General features: G+C 34.4%; 1 protein-coding gene across 1 annotated transcript in view; it reads right to left on the reverse strand.

Annotated features, from left to right (window-relative positions):
* The window catches only part of LOC120354059, a 195,008-nt gene that overhangs the window by 127,059 nt on the left and 45,304 nt on the right, over positions 1 to 22,645 (reverse strand). Inside the window, exon 3 of the mRNA XM_039440113.1 lies at positions 13,116 to 13,179. Within this exon, the coding sequence (XP_039296047.1) occupies positions 13,116 to 13,179 (64 nt within the window). The remainder of the gene's footprint in view (positions 1 to 13,115; positions 13,180 to 22,645) is intronic.

Raw genomic sequence — 22,645 nt, forward strand, 5'->3', positions numbered from 1 at the left:
TAACATTTTCAGACGGATATGGCGAGCGAAGCGAGCCTTACGGCTAGTTTGTTATAATCTGATAAACCATTGAATTATTCGTCTATAGTTATAATGAAGATCTTATACCCTCTTTATTTTAAGTTCTATCATCTGCCACAAGTCCCATATCTGTAAAAACTTCAGGAGCTCCACCCCATCTATGCAAAGATTGATTTTAGATTCCCAATTGTCAGGCTTCAGATACAATTTAAACAAAAAATTCCAAAAAGGAAAGGATTGAGCATGAAAATCTCTACAATTAATGCTCAGTAACATTTCCACCTAGAATAAAAAATAAGCTCGAAATTCGAGAAAATGTGATTATCCATTTGCAAACTGTTGGCAACTGTTGATTCTATTAAATGATTCACTATGAAGAGATAGCAGACTTCGTGTGCCTGCAACGGTATTGTCCTGTCACCAGCTGGCTCAGATCTCAGAAAAGTACACTTGGGATGCGCGGGAACACTAGCGTCAGTTGATCAATTCTCATAACGGCAAGGAAAGTTGTGTGAGTGCGCCGCACCAGATTTTTTATTTAAATTAGAGAAGTCTACCTATATCAACATTTTCAAAGCTAATTATAATTTTATAGTTTTAAGTGATGATTAGTGAGTGTAATTTTGTTATCAAATTTGGTTTGTGGAAAATCTGAATTCGAACTTCTCTGTTTTGAAATGTTTGGACTGAAAATTGGAACTCAAAAGTGTATGGAATCTACTTTTTGGACTACCGTATTTATAGTGTATACATCAGAATTGTGCTGTGCCTTTTGGTCCTTCCCTAATCAATTAGAAGAATTGTTTTCTGTGTATCAATAAATGAATATTATGAACCATGCTTTTATGCTTCTATGCTTTCAGACTCCGGAGCGAAGCTCGGTGCCCCAATATCTATATATTATATAAAAGCGAAATGGCACTCACTCACTGACTGACTCACTCACTCGCAGAACTAAAAAATCTACCGGACCAAAAACGTTCAAATTCGGTAGGTATGTCTGGACCCCCGACTGGATCGTCCTAACATATGATAAAAATGCTCAAATGAAAAATGCAGTGCTGTTCTGACTCTTGGACGATCCAGTCAGGGGTCCAGGGGGCGGAGCCCCCTGGCTAGACGGATATGGCGAGCGAAGCGAGCCTTACGGCTTGTTTGTTATAATCTGATAAACCATTGAATTATTCGTCTATAGTTACAATAAAGATTTTATACCCTTTTTATTTTCAAATGTACTCGTTACCATCGAATTATTTCATCCATAGTTATAAAAGTTTGTATACTTTTCTTATTTTTGAATTTCCAGTATTCGTTATCATTGCATTATCCATCTATAATTATGAAAAAGTTTGTATAGCCGTTTTGTTTTCAAATTCTCAGTCTATTCGTTACCTTGGCATTAGTCTTCTATCGTTATATTCAACTTTATATACCCATTTTTTCAATTCTTCAGTTTTTAATTATCACTCGAGATAAACCAGTATTCTCTCCTATTCAATTCTCCTCTATTCAATACTTCTGTCACACTATAAAATTGTCTGCACCTTTTTCAATTCTTCAGTTTTTAATTATCACTCGAGATGAACCAGTATTCTCTCCTATTAAATTTTCTTCTATTCAATACTTCTGTCACACTATAAAATTGTCTGCACCTACTGTTTAATGAGAATCATATTCTAACCTACGAAAAATATTATCAAAGTAACATGAATAATATGACGAGAAGAATGATGTTGGCCCGTTTCAGAGGTCAGTGGCTGGTCAATAGAACTGAGAGTGGCCAATTCAAAATACAGAGTGCGAAAATTTCTGTCCACGAATTAAAGCTGGTCTGTCATTGTGGCAGCTAATGGAATGGTGCGCCACATGGAAATTGGTCGTCGGTTGCTGATGAGGAGGAGTAGGAGGAGGAGGAGGAGGAGGAGGAGGATGAGGAGGAGGTGTTGGAGGAGGGGTTGGTGTAGTAGTGATTACATGGTTACAGTGAGGAGTTCGGAAAAAGGAGGGGAATAATCATGGTGTTGAGGAGGAGGAGGAGGAGGAGGAGTAGCAGGAGGAAGAGAGGGTGAAGGAGAAGAAAGATGAGGAGGAGGAGGAAGAGGAGGAGGAGGAGAAGGAGGAGGTGGTGTAGTTGTGGATACATGGTTACAGTGATGAGTTGGGAAAGGAGGGAAATGGTTGGTGTTGAGGAAGAGGTGGAGGAGGAGGAGTAGGAGGAGGGGGAGGAGGAGGAGGAGGAGGAGGAGGAGGAGGAGGTGGAGGAGTAGGTGGAGGAGGAGGAAGTGGAGGAGGAGGAGAAGGGTGGGAGGAAGAGGAGGAGGAGGAGGAGATGTAGTAGCGGTTACAGTGAGGAGTTAGGAGAGGAGAAATATAATCAGTGGTAGGCGGACATTTTCAAATACATGCCATGGAAATGGAATGGTTCAATTCGGAGAACGAAAATTACGAGGTGGTGATGATGATGAAGCAGTGTGGAGGGGGGATTCAGAGAGAGAAAAGGATAATGAAGAGAGAGAGTAAGAATGAGGAGTGAAACAAAAACGAGGGATGTATACAAGTTGTGAAATACTTATGGATTTCAATGAAACGGGACAAAAATTTTCAATGTTTCAATTTTCAATTTTCAAACGAAAACAAGGGATGTATTCAAGTTGTGAAATACTCATTGATTTAATGAAATGGGAAAAAAATTTCAAATGTGATACAACGTACATCAGTAAGTGATCTTCAAATAATGTAGTCTTTTAAGATTGAACAAGTCTATACTGTAATTAGTATCAATCTGTGAATAGGCATTCAATATTCTATTCATGTGAAAACTGGTTATAGCAATTGACAAGTCACTAACAAATTCGTGTGACTCAGAATAAATTATGTATTGTGACAATGAATGAGTAGATAAAAAATAAATAAATGTAATTGTAGAAGAATTGGATCAGCAGAAAGATTAAATTGAGATCGTCATGTGAAGGAAAAGGAAAAAAGATAACATGTTAGATGAGAATGGTACAATAGGAGAAAGGTGAATGTAAGAAGTAGAGTGAGAGAAGAGATAGGAGAAGAATAGAAATTGAGAATGGAAGATAAGATGAGGAGAGGGATCATATGGATATGAATAATGATGAAGACAGAAAAGGAAGGAAACAGGTAGAAAGGAGCTGAATATCTGAGGAATATTTATTTATTTATTTCATTGGCAATTACAGATCATAATTATAATAAATATAATATGATTGGGAGAAGACAACAGGCATAGCCCAAAACTGTCTTCTCCCAAATTTTTACAAATAAAAGTTTCAAAAAATAATAAGGTTAAGATTTCACTTTCACTTCAAAAAGTCCAATTTCCACTTCAAAACTAATGACTAAACTAAAAATTTAGAATTTTTATATTTGAAAACTGATGAAAAACAAAAATATTTCACTCAAATCTCTACAAATCAGAAATTTTTGAGTAATTTTGCAAAATTTTGAGCCATAAAAAAACACAACTTCACTATTAGCACAGCTGATAAGTTCATCAGCTGATATGAATAGAAAAGATTCATGTTAGAATGATGGGGAAGTGGAGGGTAATAATTATTATCAAGAAGAGAAGAATGATGAATAGTAGTTGAGGGTGATGGGTAGAGAAGGAGGATGTAGAAGAGGAAATAAGATGATGATATGTGAAGGAGAAAAGGTAATTATGATGAGTAAAAGAGAGAATAAATATGAGAAGGGCGAAAATTTTTATGAAGAATAATAGAGAAGAGACACAAATTACACGAAGATAGGAAAAAGTCTGTTCAGTGAGTATGAGGAAGAGGGAAATAATGGAAATGTAAGGAAGATGAAGATCAGTTGGGAAAAGAATAATGAAGAATAACGGACAAGGGGATTGATTGATTGATTGATTGATTGATTGAGTACTTTATTTTTGTAGATTACAATATATACTGGCTTATACACTTATATACAATAGCTTACAATACAGCAAAATTATAGATGAATTTACATAATATAGACTAAGAAAATAATAAATTATTGAACTGTATATGATATGGAAAAAAGCAATCTGTAATAACTGTAGATAATTATATTTTTATGCATCTACATAAATTGGCGGAGCTTTGGACATATCAATGTCCATTCTTCGAAGAGAATATTAAAAATATAATCCCCACTGACTCTCTATCATAGAGAGAAGTAGAGTGAGAGAAGGGATAGGAGAATTATAGAAATTGAGGACGGAGGACGGACGAGAATATGAGGAGAGGGATCATAAAGATGAAGACAGAGATGAAAAGGAGTGAAGGAGAATGAGAAACAGGTTGAAATGAACTGAATATCTGAGGAATATGAATAGAATAGATTCATGTTAGATGAATGATGGGAGAGTGAAGGGTAATAATTATCAAGAAGAGAAGAATGATGAATAGTAGATAAGGGTGATGGGCAGAAAAGGAAGATATAGAAGAGAAAATAGGATGATGATGATATGTGATTAGAAATAGGTAATTATGATGAGTAAAAGAGAGAATAAATATGAGAAGGGCGAGAATTTTCATGAAGAATAATGGAGTAGAGAGTAGAGTGGGAGAAAATCTGATCAGTGAGTATGAGGAAGAGGGAAATAATGTAAATGTAAGGAAGATGAAGATCAGTTGGGGAAAAGAATAATGAAGAATAACGGACAAGGGGAAGGGAACGAAGAAAATAGATGGGGTCAGACAAAAAAACAAAGAAAATAGAGAGGGTTCTGATAAAGTATAATGTGGAAGAAAGATACAAAAGTCAAGAGAATGAAGAAGAAAGGAGAAGAGGATAATAGAAGAGGGAAAAATCATGACGTGAGAAGAAGAGAGTTTTTGATTATTGAGAATGATAAAGATAAGAAAAAATAATGGAGAAGGAAAAAGAAGATGAAGTGCAATGGAAAGAGGATCATGGAGTGCTACGAATAAGAAAAGAAAAACGAAGAGAATAGAAAGGGTTCTGATAAAGTATAGTGTGGGAGAAAGTGATAATGATCAACAGAATGAAGAAGAAATGAGGAGAGGATTTAATGATGAGGAAAGGTCAGACATTTTCAGATGCAAAGCGAGCTCATTTGATTGTGCTCTCTCGCAGACTCGTGTAGGCTTGGTCAGTAGACAATAGCCGGCCGGTATAAGTGGTCACCCGTTTCAAATTGTCGGTGAAATGCGTTTCCACACATTTGTGATTCTCTCTTCTCTCATTTCACTTCTTGTTTTGTTCTATCTCTGTTCCACGCAACGAGGATCTGTTTTGAAGTGAAAATTGCATGTCCAGATGTCAATAGGACATGGAAAGCTGTTGAGAACTCACTTTTAGGGATGGTATAGGAGATGATAAAAAGTTTGATAATTCACTCTCATAAAGAATTCTTGTGCTGCTGCATTTCAATATGAATCGAAAAATTATACTTCTAAACATATTATTCTTGAAAGTATTACTTCTGAGTAAGGCTAGCTACACACACATCGATTCTTGATCGTACGATATTTTGCTGTCTTTATAAATTCTAATGGATTGAACAGATGATTTCAAACAGATGATGTTTGTCAAGTTCCGTTTGATCTAATAGAACTCATAAGGACGGTAAAATATCGTACGAACAAAAATCGATGTGTGTGTGCAGGACTTTAGAGTCTAGCGGGATGTAGTGATATGGAAACACAATGCAGCACAAGGAGATCGACTAAAAGATTCACATTATCATGAAAAAGTACGCTATACTCCTATATAATTCATCAACACTGTAGAGTATTCAATGTTTCAAACATCCACTTTCTGAGAATAAATATGATAGTTGATGATCTAATCTTCCAGTAAAGAATACTATAGCATTTTTTCCGTTAGGGCTACTCTTCAGTAGAAATGACAAATAAAAATCCATGTACCCTTCATTTTTTTTTAAATTATTCTTAAATTTAAAAAAAAAGGTACCTGAACTCCCATTTGTTTTTTCTATCAACGCATTAGTTATAAAAATGTTAATCTTGTAAGCAAGCACAACCATAATTTTTGATGTTATCTTTTTGTATTATCTGAATTATCCTATTATATTAAGCGAGCAATTTCTGTATTTATATATCTGGTTATTTTTCAACAAATAGTGACGAGTAGGTTTTCGATTTTGTATTAAAATTTTTTAAATAAGTGCAATACTTCTAAAGTTTTTAATTTATTGTGATACATTCTGTGATTCATTTAGAGTATAATCAACCTTCAAATTTCAAAATTTTAAATCATCATTCCTGGACCGAAAATCAAGTAACGAAGCAGTGTGTTATTTCATAACCTTATCTTTTGGACAACATTAACATTTTAAAAATTTTTGGAGAGAAATAGTACAGGCTCAGCCTAGTTTTTCCTCCAATGTCATAATTGTATTATGATTATAGTATTTCATACAATAAATGAATAAATAAATAAGTTTAAATAAAAATAAAGTTTATTTGCATATCTGGCTATTTTTATATCTGGTTATTAATGTTTAACGGATCTCAAAAACGGCTGTAACGATTTTCACGAAATTTGGAACATAGTAGGTTTATGATATAAAGATTCGATTGCACTAGATCTCATCCTTGAGAAAACTCGCTGTACTACTATTTCATAGAGCTACTAGTATAATATGGGTGAAGTCCTACGATTGGCCATTGGCTGTAGACCAATAGAGTTGGTGCGCAACTGCCATTGGCCGAGACAAGACACGACAAAGTATTTCAAATTTCGTCATTGAACAATCTTCTTTAGGTGCCGTCTCCGTTTCGAAGGTTGGCAATCATCAAGGCGATTTTTACTTTTGAGACCGCAGATCGAAATAAGTCATTATTGCTGCATCCAAACCAATCCCGAAGGTTCTTCAGCCATGAGTTTCGTCTCCTTCCTACGGATCTCTTTCCTTGGACTTTCCCCTGCATAATAACTTGTAGCAATTGATATTTTTTTCCTCTCATAACATGTCCCATGTATAGTAGTTTTCTTCTCTTAACTGTCATAATTACTTCTTTTTCCTTGCGTATGCGTCTCATCACTTCTACATTGGTCACTCTCTCCACCCAAGAAATCCGTAGTATTCTTCCATACATCCATAGCTCAAATGCCTCCAATCTCCTCACATCAATCTCCTTCAGCGTCCAGGCTTCCATGCCGTAGTACAAAACAGATAACACATAGCACATCATCATTCTTATCTTCAAATCAAGGTTTAGATCTCGGCAACAGAAAAGCTTCTTCATTCTTGTGAATGTACTTCTGGCCTGTTCGACTCTGATTCGTATTTCTTGGGTACTGTCATTGTTGGACAATAACAAACCAAATAAGAGAAAATTTATAAATAAAACAAAATAAAACTTGTAGCACCCTTTATTTATTGAAAAACTTAAAATATTTGAACAACTAGTTTCGGTTCTATAACCATCTTCAGGTTCTAAAATAAATAAAAATTTATTATTTATTTATTATAAAGGGTGCTACAAGTTTGATTTTGTTTTATTAATTTAAAAGCAGCCCATTCCAATAAGTGTTTTTTAAAGAGAAAATTTGTATCTTACAAATATCAATGAATAATATCACAAAAAAAGAATAATATACCATGGTATTGAAACTAATACACAAAATATGATACAGAAAATACAAAGAAAAAAAGAGGTATTGGAATGTAAATAGAGAAAAAGTCATGTTCACATTCAGAAGTGAAATAGAAGAAAGGTAGAAACTGAACTTCTACTCTGAAATAAGAATAAATTAGTGCTGTTGTACTGGCTAATATACAGGGTGGGTGAAAAGTCAGAGAACGGCTTAATATCTCATACACAAAGGTAATTTGATGGTGGGTGTGATTGGGGATCCTACTCAAATTGAAAATACTACTTTACTATGACTTCAAAAATCTGGTCCGCCATATTGAATCAGTCATATTGTATGCAACTCTATTTTTTTAAATGGGAAGATGGTCATGCGATACATGATTTCGATACGAAATTTCAAGAGAAAATGAATGGTGGAAACCGCACATCGTTCTATTATTGAAGGAGATATTCGTGATATTGAATTGATAAAAGAATCTCCACCAGACTGAGACGTCAAGTACCATCAATTCAAGAAAGAGCCAAAAACTTCATGAGAGACAACTTTTTAAAGAAAGACAATGAACTCAGTTGAACTACCCACTTGGCATTCAGGATTAAGAAGTACAACACTCATCCGCGACAAATTTGAGTCTAGTAAAAGAGCAAACTGTTGTCACAGAGCTCTAAATATTAGAGTGTTGTAAAAATGGCACCAACTTGAGAAGAATGAACGCTTCTCAGACTCCGAATAATGGCGCTGTTCACATTGTTGCCGGCTGACCTTTGTTGAGCTAGAGAGAAAAAGATTGAGAGAGTGAGTGAGTGAGTGATAAGAACCGCTAAATGATGAGGTTGAGACAGAACAGAAAGCTGTAGAAATGATAGAGGTAATTTTTAAAATGGGGTTGTGAGGAAGAATTGGAAAGAAAATAGAGAGAGAGAGAGTGAGTGTGTGTGTGAGAGAGTGAGAGTCAGTCAGTGGAGAGAGAGAAACTGGAGTGTGTGAGTATTGAGAACGGCGAACTGATGAATTAAGGCTGTGCAAAGGCTAAAGATAAACTTTATATTGGTGATATTCTTCAGAGTTTTCCGATTTGTATATCATCAAGCTATCAAAATGAAAAAGTTCTCTCAGGAAGACAATTTTTTTCGATCATTAATTTTTGGGATAAGAGTGCCTAAAGTTCAAATTTCTGGGACAGAACATTTAAAATTCAGTGAGAGATAGATCCATGAGATTCAGAGGATAAATTCTTCAAGGTGTAGAAGAAATTGTTTTCGATCATTAATTTTTGGGATAAGAGCGCCTAAAGTTCAAATTTTTGGGACAGGACATTTAAAATTCAGTAAGAGATGAATCCATGAGATTCAGAGGATAAATTCTTCAAGGTATTGTTGATTGAATAAATCATTTGTTGAAAATATCAATTTATGAGGTAGTTATCCAATTCACCAAAAATAACTCACCTAAAACTTATTTTTGGTAATTTTTAGTAAATTGAATAACTTTCTCAAAAATTGATATTTTTTGAAAAATTTAATTTTATTTAATCAACAATAACATGAAGAGTTTATCCTATGAATCTCATGGATTTATCTCCTACCGAATTTGAAATGTTCTGTCCCAAAAATTTAAACTTTAGGCGCTCATATCCCAAAAAGTAATGATCGAAAACGATTGTTTTCCTGAGAGAACTTTTTAATTTTGATAGCTTGATGATATACAAATCTGAAAACTTTGGAAAATATTACCAGTAGAAGGTTATTTTCAGCCTTTGCACAGCCTTAAGACAGAACAGAAAGCTGTAGAAATTATAGATGTGATGGAGAAATGGTAAGTGAGAGAGAGTGGAAGATTGAAGAAAGAGTGTTTGTATGTGAGAAAAAAAAGAGAGTGAGGTAGTTTGTTTGAGAGAGATAGAGCGACAAGGAAAGAAGAAGTGTGAGAGAGGAAGAGAGAGATATAGAACCGTGAACTGATGAACTAGAGACAGGACAGAAAGCTGTTAAATTACTAAGGGGTGGAAATGGAAAGGAAGACGAGGCACTGGAAAGGGGACAAGAGAAGAAAACAAGTGACAGTTGAGAATGGAAAAAAGTTTTGACGAAAAAAGAGAACTAGTGAATTTCAAAAACAGGTGAGAATAGCAAGAATCTCAAGAATAGTAAGAAAGAGATGGAATTATGAAATGGAAAGAGGTAGAAGAGAATGAATTGCAGAAGAATTGAATGAGTTGGAATAGAATGAAATGAGAGGGAAAAGTCTAGAAGATGTAGATGAAAAAAGAGGAGAAAAAGATTCAGATTCAGATCCAGATTCCTTTATTCATGTGTTTAACAAAAAAAATTCAACTCACGTTTCAGCGTTAAAAACAAAATATCAGTAGCAGTAAAACAACATGGTGGATCATATTAAACTAAAGAGTTCTACAATAATATTGAGCAAGAAAAATGACGAAATATGCGAAAGTATATATTGTAATGTTTTCACATGAAACGGTGAAGTTTGGACTTTAAGAAGTCCATTCTCAGAGAGGAAGAATATGAGAGGAGATGGAAAGGGAGAATAAAACTACAGGAGAAAGAGGAAGATGAGAAAAATTGATGAATTTTTAAGAAAAATAGACCAAAAGAGAAAACATGATGTTGAGAGGAAAAAGATGAAACAGAGCGAAAGAACAAAATGAAATGTGAGAACCTCAAGAGAAGCTGGGAAAACCCGAGCCTCAACACTTTACCAAATCTAGAGTCATTTGTCAAAGCGTTTTAAACGAGATCGGGAACGGAAAAGAGTTGCTTTCCTCTCCTTCTTACAACTTATTTCTCTGTCCACTCCTCTCTCTCTTTCCTTTGTCTTGTTCTTGTTCACTCAGCCATCCGAATTTTTCTCTCCTTCCACCAACTTATTTCTCTCTCTTTCCTTTGTCGTATTCTTCTTATTCACTCAGCCCTCCGAATTTTTCACTCCTTCCACCAACTTATTTCTCTCTCTTTCCTTTGTCTTGTCCGCCATATTCTCCCTAACCTCCTGATTTCTTTCTTCTTCAACCAACTAATTTCTCTCTTCACTTCCCCCTCTTTCTCTCCTTAAACTTTTTCACTCACTCTACTTATTTCCCTCTTTCTCTACTACCTTATTTCTCTCTTTTCCCTGTTCTCTCGACTCTCCCAAAAGAGAATTTTAATAAAAACAGTAAGTTTATCGCCAGGCTGCCTGCGTTTATGTCTCGTGTTCCCTGCGATAAATTGAGTAAAGCATAGAGAAAAGTACTCGTGCAATGTTTGTTAATTAAATTTTCATCCAACAACTCACATTTGAACACCTACTGACGTTTCAAAAACGTTTGTTGCCGTTGAAAAGTTGAAATTCGCCATTAATGAAGAAGACAACTGAATGAATTCGTGGGGAAAATGAGCAGAATTAATGGCCCTCTTTTACACTGGTAGAACAAAAGATGATGTGCCAGTGTTACATACTGTGTTTGAGAATCGCCATTATTTTATTACATTTATTTATTCATTATAAATCATTCGTCTAATATTCAAACTATCTATTCGTTTTATTCCATTTTATATTAATTTATAATCGAAGAAAATGGCAGATCGGATGTAAGAAACGACTAGAGCTGAAGAATAAACTCGCTTATATTTTTATTTAGGCTACTCATTCATCAATGGTTATCTCAGTATAATAAACAAATTATAATTCCTCTTCCTCTTAAATTCTCTCTTCGATAATTATTTTTTATCTCCGAGTTTTTTAAATTGATTGGATTGGCAACCTGATGGATATTATTTCATTATTGAAGGTATAAGGTTGAATCTAACGCATAGGGCCATATGAATAAAGTTGAGCATTTTCTTATACTTCTAAAATATGCAGCATTTGCTTCATTTTCGATGAATAAACGTGAGCAAAACCATTTTTGCTCATGCTCATCAAAAAAATAGTTCTTGCTCTCAATTGTATGAATAAACTAGAGCATTTGCTCAACTTTTGAAGCAAATTCTTCAAAAAAGGTGAGTCTAGTCTAGAGCGGCTTATCACCTTCTGCTCATAGTGAAATGGCTCAACTAATTGGTATGAGGAAGAGGAAACTATACCAGATACGATCACAACCAATTGTTAAGAACTATAAAACTCTTTTTAGATTCAACTATGATAATATATTTCACCATTATCCCTACAAAAGAATTAATACAAAAGAAAGCTACCTGATATGAAGATAGTCATCACAAAATAGGAAATAGGCATTTAAGATGATGAGAGTGTAGACGATTATATGTAGGCTATTGATATTATAAGAATATGCTGAAGATTATTATAGAGATGACATTTTTTCACGCTATTATTTCAAAATTCTAAACTCAACTAACCTAAAACTCTATTCATGAATATAAACCAGAGCAGACGACGCAAACACAAGCTGTGCCCCCTACTTGCATATTTAGCGCTTCCGTGAGCTATAAATAGGCTACAAAAGCCAATCAGCTGATGAAAAATCTTTAAAATACGTGAGCATTTCCTCCAGAGTTCAGGAGCATAAGGTAAGAGTATAAGGTAAAGCTTATTCATATAAAAATGAGCAAATGCTTTTGCTTCTACTTTAAGCTCATGAGCAAAACCATATGCTCCATGCTCTTGCTCATGAGCATTATTTGCTCTGGTTTTATTCATATGTTTGATTCATCGTTACAAAAAATATTTTGAAATTGTGAATAATTGTTGATCGATTATCCTGGAGTGAATTTGATACTTCATTGGAGGATCGATTCTTGAAATGAATGAGAAAGAGAGGAAAAGAGCTATCCGATTGATATCGGTTATTAAATTGGAGTTTTTTAACTTAATTGAAGAAAGATACCTCTTAATTTCAGAAATTGACATTTTTGAAGTTGATTAAATAAAGAGAGCTTTCGTGATTAATATTTTAAAAGCGAAATCGTTTTGAGTTTATGAAATTTGTCTGTAATAAGGTATGGGCCTACAAATCTATTTGATAGATTTCCAGTGTATCATAGATGAAATCATTCTATTAATGTTTAAAGGTGCGTACAGATATACGCGCCGCGAACATGAGCAGTTCACTTTTAATCAGCTGACTATATCTGTATTTTTACAGAAAAGGTGAGATACAGTTATAAAAAGCTCGACATCAGCTGATTAAAAGTGAATTGCTCATGTTCACGGCGCGTATATCTGTACGCACCTTAATATAGCATAAATTATTGCTATAATATTAATCAACCATCTATCAATGGAAGCAGTATATTAACAATCATGCTACTAGTACAGCTAACATCCTAATAGCAAAGAAAAGGATTAATAATGGAAATACTAAAATACATCTACCAATGGAGATACTGGAATGCAAAATTAGAATACCTACAGAGAATATGTTTTTGTAACAAAATTAATTGAGTTTGATTCTGGGAAAAAGAAGGAGAATAAGATTCAACTCTATGGAATAGAGAGAGCATACAGTGAGGTGCATAAAAAATTATACTCACAACGAAATTGATTCCTGATGATAAAAAAATGAACCGAAGCAAAGTACGGCATCATCACAGTTACCTAAAAAGAAATGAGGAAAAGTTTATTAGCAAAATTGAAAGGTTTCCTGGGTAATCAAAGCATCGCTATATTGGAAAACTTTCTAATGGATGCGAGGTATTCAATTACTCGCAGCCTATAACCTGAATGGACGGTCTACAGTGAAAACCTTTCTGGTTTATGAAATTCGCGAAAGAAAAATATTAATTTCCATTTTTATATTATGGAAACTGAAGTGTTTCATCAGATGATTCATCAGGAGAATACACAGTAGAGAACGAGTGGTAGTAAAATCTTGTGGATCACTAGAATCCGAGAATTGATTTGAAAATATGGTCGAGGTTATTCATTGTGGAGAAATGAGCCACAAATGATTTTACAGTGGTCACATCTGTTTCATATTATAAGGGACAGAACGAGGTTGAGTTTGAATATTCATTCATGTTCGGCGTTAATATACTGAAAAAATCAAATCAAATTGATTCTCTTCAACACTTTACAAAATTGATGTATATTGAACAGCACAACAGTAAATACAGTACTACTACAATATAACATGAAACTCATAAGCATAGGATAATAAAGACTATAGTAACAATAGCAACAATATGTTGTTTTGTACAATATACAGAATATGACAGTAATGAGAAATACCCTTACATAGGCTATTGCCTGTGAGTAGGGGTGAATCTGGATTGAAATGATTCACATGAAACTTGTATGAGAACTTAACAGGTGAGGATAGTAAAGAAATAAAGAGATTTGAAATTTAGTATATTTTATTGAACAATAGAATTTACCGGAGCTTGAGAACGTCCACTAGTTAGTAGCCTACTTGCTGCATCTAGAATAAGTTGGGTATAAAACTCTATAACCTATAAACTGAGCTAATGATATTTTCGGTTCCATCCCTACCTATTTCGTAAACATATATCATCAATATGCTTCCACATTCATCAAATTGATATGAAGTCAAGATTCCAGCCTTGAATTATCTATAATAATATAATATAAAGAGGGAAGGATTGGCTTATACAAGTACGGGATAGGAAATTCACGAATGACGCATCATCACTTCTGAACTACTGGACTTATAAAATTTCAATTGAATTCTTATTCCTCAATAATAATTTTACAGACATTTCTGCAATCACAAAATAATAGAGTTAACAAGAGTCCAAGATTTTAGAAGTATACATTACAATGTAATATTATGTGATAATAATAAACAAAGTGATAATAAAATATAATTATTATTGATCGAAAATCCTAAATAAATGCTGCAAATCACCCCGAAGACCTCTGCTACTGCACATATTGACAACAGGGCTAACAGGTAGATGGAAATTCGATGAGAATTACTATCCAAAAATTAGTTGCCAGCCCGGGAATCGAACCCGGTACTTCCCAATTGCCAGTCAGGAATGCTTGCCCTTACGCCAAACTGAAAATAAATGACATTCTCTATTTAATTCCATCTGTAAAGTGATAATAAAATTTTAGCTCTACTGGCAAAAGTAACACTTGAGCGCCAGAAGTGAGTTCAATTGAAGTAATTTTATAATATTATGTATATGTACAAGAGCAAAAGAGTGAAAGGTGAAAGGGTTAAGTTGTTATCTAACAAAATTAACAGAAATAGGATAGAATATACGAATAGAAGGAACATTGACAACTAACATATGTTGTTATTGAAATTGAAATGTTGCAATAAATTCTTAAGTTAGAGAGGATGGTTATAGGCTTATTTTAAAAATTCTTCAAGATTTCAGTAGGTCAAGTTTTCAGTTTGTCAAATTTTCAGTTTGCCAAGTTATAATTGGACCCTTGCGGAGCACAAGTTATGTGTTAGCATAAATGAAACAATATTCATTTCGATATTATAGACTACCTAGTTTATATCCCATTTATCAATAATCAATCAATTATTATCATCAACATATATTATCCTATAAATCTTGTGGTTCATTGAGTGACCAGCAATGAATAATATTATTCATGAGAGATCAATGATAATATTCGAGGTAGCTCATTCTGATCACAGATGGGAGCTGAAGGACACAAATAATGACCAAAATATCCCTGAAATCTCACTCCAATTCTCTCTTTCTCCCAAAATACCCCATGTATTTATCGATGGGACAATTATTTTCCCCACAGGCTGGATACCTCCCATGCGGTATGATTTGTCCCCAAACGGTGAGGCCTGAATTCGGACATGTCATGTGATAAATGACTGCATGTGCCTGCTGTCTCTTTCTTTCTCCTTTTTTCTCTCCATCTCCGTCTCTCGCTCACACTGGTTTTCATTCTCACTCTTTGATTCATCACTCTTATTTTTCTGGATAATTTTTTTCAACTCTTGTTTTGTCATATTTTATCATTCTCTTCTCAAGATTTTCCTCTCTCTCCCTCTCTTGTATCTTCTCTCTTGATTCTCATCTTCTCTGGCTTTTTATGAAACTCTCCTGTACTGTTTATCTTTTCCATTGGTTAAATTTTTTTCTCAACTTTTCAGGGTTACATAACAGTTTTCTCAAGTGGGATCAGTGCAGTAATTTTGTATTTCAAACACAGCATATATCTATACCTATGACCTTTCCATTAATCCTAATATTTTAATTATAGATCATAGTTATTTATTCATTTTGCCCTATCAGTTGTTCAATAGTTATTCCGTCATTGTCTTTTACAAATATATCCTTTTTCACATTTTTCTTCTCACATTTGTTATTTTTTGTCCGTCTTATTATACTATGGTACATATTCCGCTATCAATTACCCAAATATCTCACTATATACATGGACCTATATGATGTGTTTCAATACCTATACAGATCCATCAAAGTAGATATATATTTATCGTATGTATCAATGACAATTTACTATGATAAATACATCTATATGTATCATTTACACACAGCTTTGAAGGATATGTCAAAGTTCACAGAATATATTTATCATAAACACCTCTGAAACTATCCATAAGAAACACCTATTTATATATACCCACATGTTCAAAGGGTTCCCATATCCATCAATGACAATACATGTCATATAAACAAGATTTTTATATATGTAGAATCTTTGCACTCACAATATAATAGACATGTATGTGGGGTGGGTTGAGAATGCACAACATTCTTCCAAGGTTAACACTTGAATATATCTGTATATAGCTGTAGCATAAATAAGGAGAAACTAGTCGATATTTATCCACTATTAACATCAATATATCTGTATATAACTGAGACAAGTATATGAACAAAATAGTTGATATACATTGACCAATGACACCGATATATCTATTATGGCTTCGACAAGTATATGGACAAAGTAGTTGATATACATTCACTATTAACATCAATATCTATATTTATAAAAGCGAAATGGCACTCACTGGCTGACTGACTGACTGACTCACTCACTCACTCACTCGCAGAACTACCGGATCAAAAACGTTCAAATTTGGTAGGTATGTTCAGTTGGCCCTTTAGAGGCGCACTAAGAAATCTTTTGGCAATATTTTAACTCTAAGGGTGGTTATTAAGGGTTTAAAGTTCGTCTTTTAGCATGTATATTCTTCTTATTCCAATCTCTCGATTATAATTGAAAAATGTCCATACCATATGTTAATATAGAACTTTAAAGAGAGTACCTCTTCGAAACAGTTGTTAACTGGTAACTAAATTAATAATTTTGTCAGGTTGGCATTAAGTTGAGTTGACTTGGTTAGGTTGGCACCAAGTTGAAGATTGAAATGCATTCATCGCGGAGAAATTGATTGGGCACTGCTACTCCAATCAGAGCTATTCCTGGGAATATTATATTAGTAGCCGTCAGGCTCGCTTCGCTCGCCATATCCGTTTAGCCAGACGTTTAGTCTGGACCGTCCTAACATATGATAAAAATGCTCAAATGAAAAATGCAGGCGAGCGAAGCGAGCCTGCTGATCTCACTCTTGTACGATCCAGTCGGGGGTCCAGGGGGCGGAGCCCTCTGGCTAGACGGATATGGCGAGCGAAGCGAGCCTGACGGCCAGTATTTGTATTTATAACTGAGACAAGTATATGGACAAAATAGTCGATATGCATTCACTATAAACATCAATATATCTGTATATAACTGCGACAAGTATATTATGAGAAAATAAATGAAATACATTTACCAATTACACCGATATATCTGTATATAACTGTGACAAACATAAATGGACAAAATAGTCAACTATATATTCTCCACATATACGGTATGTATATAACTGAGGCAAATATATTGACAAAATAGTCAACATACATTCACCATTAACACCGTATATAACTATGGCAAATATGTGGCATATATAGGTGCAGATGTGTCAAAATTACACGTGGAAATAACCAGGCGGAAAAACGGCGACAGTGAAAGATTTATTGAGTTGAAGTCTCCCTGGGCTGTGTGTCCCCTGAACATTCTATGATGAATTGCGTTCGATTTTTTCGTTGTGTTTTGAGTAGCTCTGTGCGCCACAAATCTTCTTCCAAATCATTGTTTTTTCAGGCGTTATGGAATTTTCATTCCATCAATAATACAGAGTGTTTCGGAGGAGCTTCACAAGTTTGAAAAGTGATATGAATTCATGTGACAAATAATAGACTATAAAAGCTGATTTGAAATTTTTGAGAATATTTTTTGAAATGACTGTATGCCTACTAGGCTAAAACCACATCGTCTTGCGCCATTTGCGTGAATCAAATTTGCTACAAAATAAATCTGATTGATACTTTATCCCGCAATTCAATTAACCTTCCGGCAGTCGCACACTGTTGTAAAAAGTACAACAGTGTCAGTTTTTTTGCTGCACAAAACTATTGAATGGGGTTGTGTCAGTGAATGAGTCACCTAAGCATTCAAAATCTTTCCCCCATCACTCCACTGAGTTGCAGTATCAACCGAGCAATGGTTCAGTCTTTAGGTGCCATTTAGTCGCACTGCGCATAAGATAGGGAAATGCTGTCTACGGGGACTGTAAACGAACCAATAACAGAGAATTGATGGCTTTGCTTGATGTACATTGCTGGGCTATGGAATGGTAATCATCCAAATGTTCATAGGCGTAAAATTAATAATCCATGAAGATGAAAGAAGTAATTATAAAATTAATTAATATGTTTTGACAGCAAACAGAGTGCATAACACTTGTAAAATTGGATGTTGTACAAAATACAACACGCGACTGCTCGTGTTATTGAGTAGGGCGCGACTACCGGAAGGTTAAATTCAAGCGAAAATTCAAGTTTGAAAGGTTTTTGAAGATCAATAAGTATCGAAATATTAATTATGATTGGGCTTCTACAAGGCTTTGACCAGATTAAAAAATTATCCATAACATTAATATCAAAACTCACACAAAAAACTAATAACCTTTGATAAAAACTACTTCAAGTTTTGTCAACTATAACGTTGAGTTCTATTTATCAACAGTGACTCACATAATAAGTTTTAAAGAAATATTTCAATATTATATAAAATTATTGATACACTATTCATTGTCTATCAAGCCTCCTTTAGGAAATATATATTCCATTATAATCACATAATGGAATTTGGTTGAATTATGAATATTAGGTTGAAAATGTATTTTCATATAAGTCCAAGCCGCGTTTAGGCCCGCCGCAAAGTAGACCCACGCTAATCCATGAAAAGCAACCCACGCCGTGGGATGTTTTGTAAACCATTGCTATAGAATTATTCATAATCAATCAGCTGACAAGTGGATTATTCATTGCATGTATTATTATCATTACACGGAGTGATCCGTGGTCTAGTGAATAGAGTGCTTGCGTAGCAGCACAGAGATCCCGGGTTCAATCCCTCTCATAACCAAAAGTTTTTTAACCAGATCACTCCCGTGTTATCGGATGGGCACGTTATATTGTCGGTCCCGGCTGAAGTATGACAGTCGTAAGGCCCATTGACGGCTTAAATTATATATTCAGGCGGTGGGACCTTCACGCAAGGGACTCTCCACCAACAAAAGCCATACGAATTTACTTTTTTTTATCATTACACAGATGTCTGGAGAAGCCTAGCAATGGTTTACAAAACATCCAAAAGGCGTGGGTTGCTTTTCGTGGATTAGCGCTGTTTTTTTTTTGCGGCGGACCTAACACCAGAGTTGACAATTGAGTAGTTTTAGAAAAATTGCGGCTTTTTGTTGTCAATCTCTTGAAAAGCATAGAAGATTCATTTTGTTGTGAACTTGTGGAAATTCATGTTCCCAACAAAATCTTTGTTTCCCTCTCAGTGTGTGGAACACTAAGATTGTTGCCAATAAAATATTCCCTCTCTACAAATCTACGCTCCTCCTGCTTACAATATTTCTCTCCACTCTATTTGTTCATACATTCTAGTTTAATCTACTCAATAATTGTAACTACTGCCTTCCTCGCCATCTCTCCTCTTCCAATATTTATCCCCACCTTTCTCTCTCACACACTCTCTTTTCCTCTTCCATTGTTCACCCACACCACCATACATTCTCTCTCACTCACTCATTATACCCTTTTCTTCTTCTATCTTCCTCTTGTTCTTCTGCTCACAATATCTCTTCCCACTTTATTCCTCTCTATTCGTTCATACATTCTCGTTTAATCTACTCAATAATTTTAACTACTGCCCTCCTCGCCACCACTCCTTTTCCAATATTTATTACCACTCATCCTCTCTCACTCTCTCTAATTGTCGTCTCCCTCCGACCTCTCACTCACTCATCAAATGGAAACAACTCGTTCCGATTTGCTGCGATGGGGTGACACGAATTTGAAATACGACCATTCAGATTGATGGCTGGCTCTGTCCGTTTTACGATTTCACTACGTGACGTGAATTGAGCACAATTTCTCTCTCTCTCTCTCTCTATCTCTCTCTCTTTTTCACGCATGTGTGTGTGTGTGAGTTTGGGTGTGAGCGTATTTGTCAATAACTGAAAAGTTATTTCTATTGGTTACTTTGAAAAGTTATTCAAATAGTTACTTTTCAATACTTTAAAAGTTAATAACCGATACAAAAGATTCAACAAGTCATAAAATATCTGTTGATAGTATGTTGTGCCAAAATTTACTAGTAGTTCTGTGAACAGTAGGTCTCACGCAGTTTTCTTATCCACAAGTATCTGATGTCAACTGTTCTAGTTGATTCAGTTGAATCACAATTCACAGTTGAATCATAATTTACTCTTAAAAACTGTTATCTGTTTTCTTCAAGATAAAAAACTCACCTATGTTAATAAACCCAGTTCACGTTTGAATTAATTGTATCCCATATTTCATGATAATTTATCCAGTTCCGTGATAATCTTCCTATCTGATAAAAATATTTCTCAACTATTTTAAAATAATTTTTTTTCAATTAAGAATAAATATTATAATTCCTTCAGCATTATTGAGTTCATTTATTAATTTCTTATTCATTTTCAATCACCTATTAGATTCGTTTTTCAAATTTGAGAATATTGATACTGATGGGCACGCATAAAAAAATATTGAAACCCTACCTTATAGAAATAGACGACACGGCCAGACATCTGTGTAATGCATGCAATGAATAATCCACTTCTCAGCTGATTGATTATGTATAATTCTATAGTCTGATTGATCCTATCTTCAAAGTAGATGATATATATATAGTGATATCAGAGTATGAAGGAATTCCTTTTCTTTTCATATTATCCTTAAAATGCAAAATTTCAATAAAACCTTGTGTAAGTTATACATCGTCGCGCAGTTGAAAAAGGAATATTCCTGCCAAATCACATCGAATTCTATCAACGCTTTGGCCGTAATCGCGTTACATACAGACAGACAAAAGCAAAAATCCCAGTTGAAACATAGACCTCACTACGTTCGGTCAATAAATGAGCAATGTCATTGCCTTGAAGGAATTTTAGCAGAGCTGTCAATGTAGAGGATATTGCTGGATTCTCACATAATATCAGTACTAGTTAGAGTGACTACTATTCCATTGATATTTCACAGTGGTGATATTTTTGTGAATTTCACTCATTTTTCAAAGTCCCAAAACTCTTCATATCTTTCCTACACTTGAAAACATGTATTCCATCGTTGAATAGAGAAAAATATATTCTCCGAATGTGAGACTACATCTTCCCCGACATAACGAAAAATTGAATTGTCAATAGATGGAAATTACTGAGAAATTGCATTTATCGAAATACTAATTCGAATTTTCGTTTAATAATACAGTAATTAAAATGAATTAATTGCTATAGTGAGGTCCACGTTATAATGACAGTATTTGATTAACTTTGGTGTTGCTACCCTCGTCTATCATTCGTCTATGCAGGTAGTACTATCCTTTTCTGGTTCCACAACTATGCCAATTATGTTTTTGACTATTTAGATATATAATTAATTGAGGCAGAGAAACGGCAACGTTATTCTCCTATCTTTATTCACTGTCATTATGAAGTGGACCTCACTATAAAACCCAGTTAACCTAGTTTGAAAGTACATTTCAATCCTTTAATTCCACAATCACAATCAAGTAAATAAATGGGAGAGGATCAACAAGATAAACCCAAAACTGTATGGAAATGAAAAAAAATGGAAATGAAAAAATTCTTTATTAGGCGGAGTTAGGACTTTTAAGTCCTCTCTACCACTCAACCTGTATCTGTATCTGTAACTGTGTCTTCTCTCCCTAATTTTGACTGAAAATAGTCCAATATTGATAGACTTTCTCCTGGTTACACAAAAGTATTAAAGATAGAATGTACATTCTTCACTTTCTGTTTCTAAAACGAAGTTTTCCTTTGTGTTACACTTGCCTTATAAATTGGACTAGATGTTTCAGACACAAATCATAATATATGATTTTAATTAATTATGATTATCGATTGAATGTGGTTCGAGGTGTTTAAGACACTCATTGCACTCTTGGCAAATTATTTATTTATTTATTCATTAATTTTATTGTATAAAACACTATAATCATAATACAATTATGATATTGGAGGGAAAACTAGGCTGAGCTTGTACTATAAAATAATTAAATTCAATTGATTATTTTTTACAATAATAAACCGTTAATATCACATCAAATAGACCAATATCAGCTCTTTCCTATAGAAGACAGTGTCAAGGCAGAGAATCGACCACGTTGTTCTCCCATATTCTTCCACTACCATTATAACGTGGATCTCACTTTAGTGAATGTAGGAAGAACAAGAGGTAGTGAGAAACAGGGAAAGAAGGGAGAATAAATGGATTATTGGTATAGAATAGTTGAAGACTTCTAGCCATTTTTATTAGAGTTGTTGGCAACTTCTCCTTGTTGAGAATGTCTCCCCCTTCACCACTCACAAAACTGTCTCCCTTACTTACTTTAGATCATTCTACCCTCCAAAAAAGGTCTCTTTCAAAAATTTCCCCCTACCCACCAAAAAAATGTCTCCTTCAAAAAACTTTGCCTCTACCATCCAAAAAAT

The sequence above is a fragment of the Nilaparvata lugens genome, chromosome 13 (genome assembly GCF_014356525.2).
Source record: "Nilaparvata lugens isolate BPH chromosome 13, ASM1435652v1, whole genome shotgun sequence".
Taxonomy (NCBI): Eukaryota; Metazoa; Arthropoda; class Insecta; order Hemiptera; family Delphacidae; genus Nilaparvata; species Nilaparvata lugens.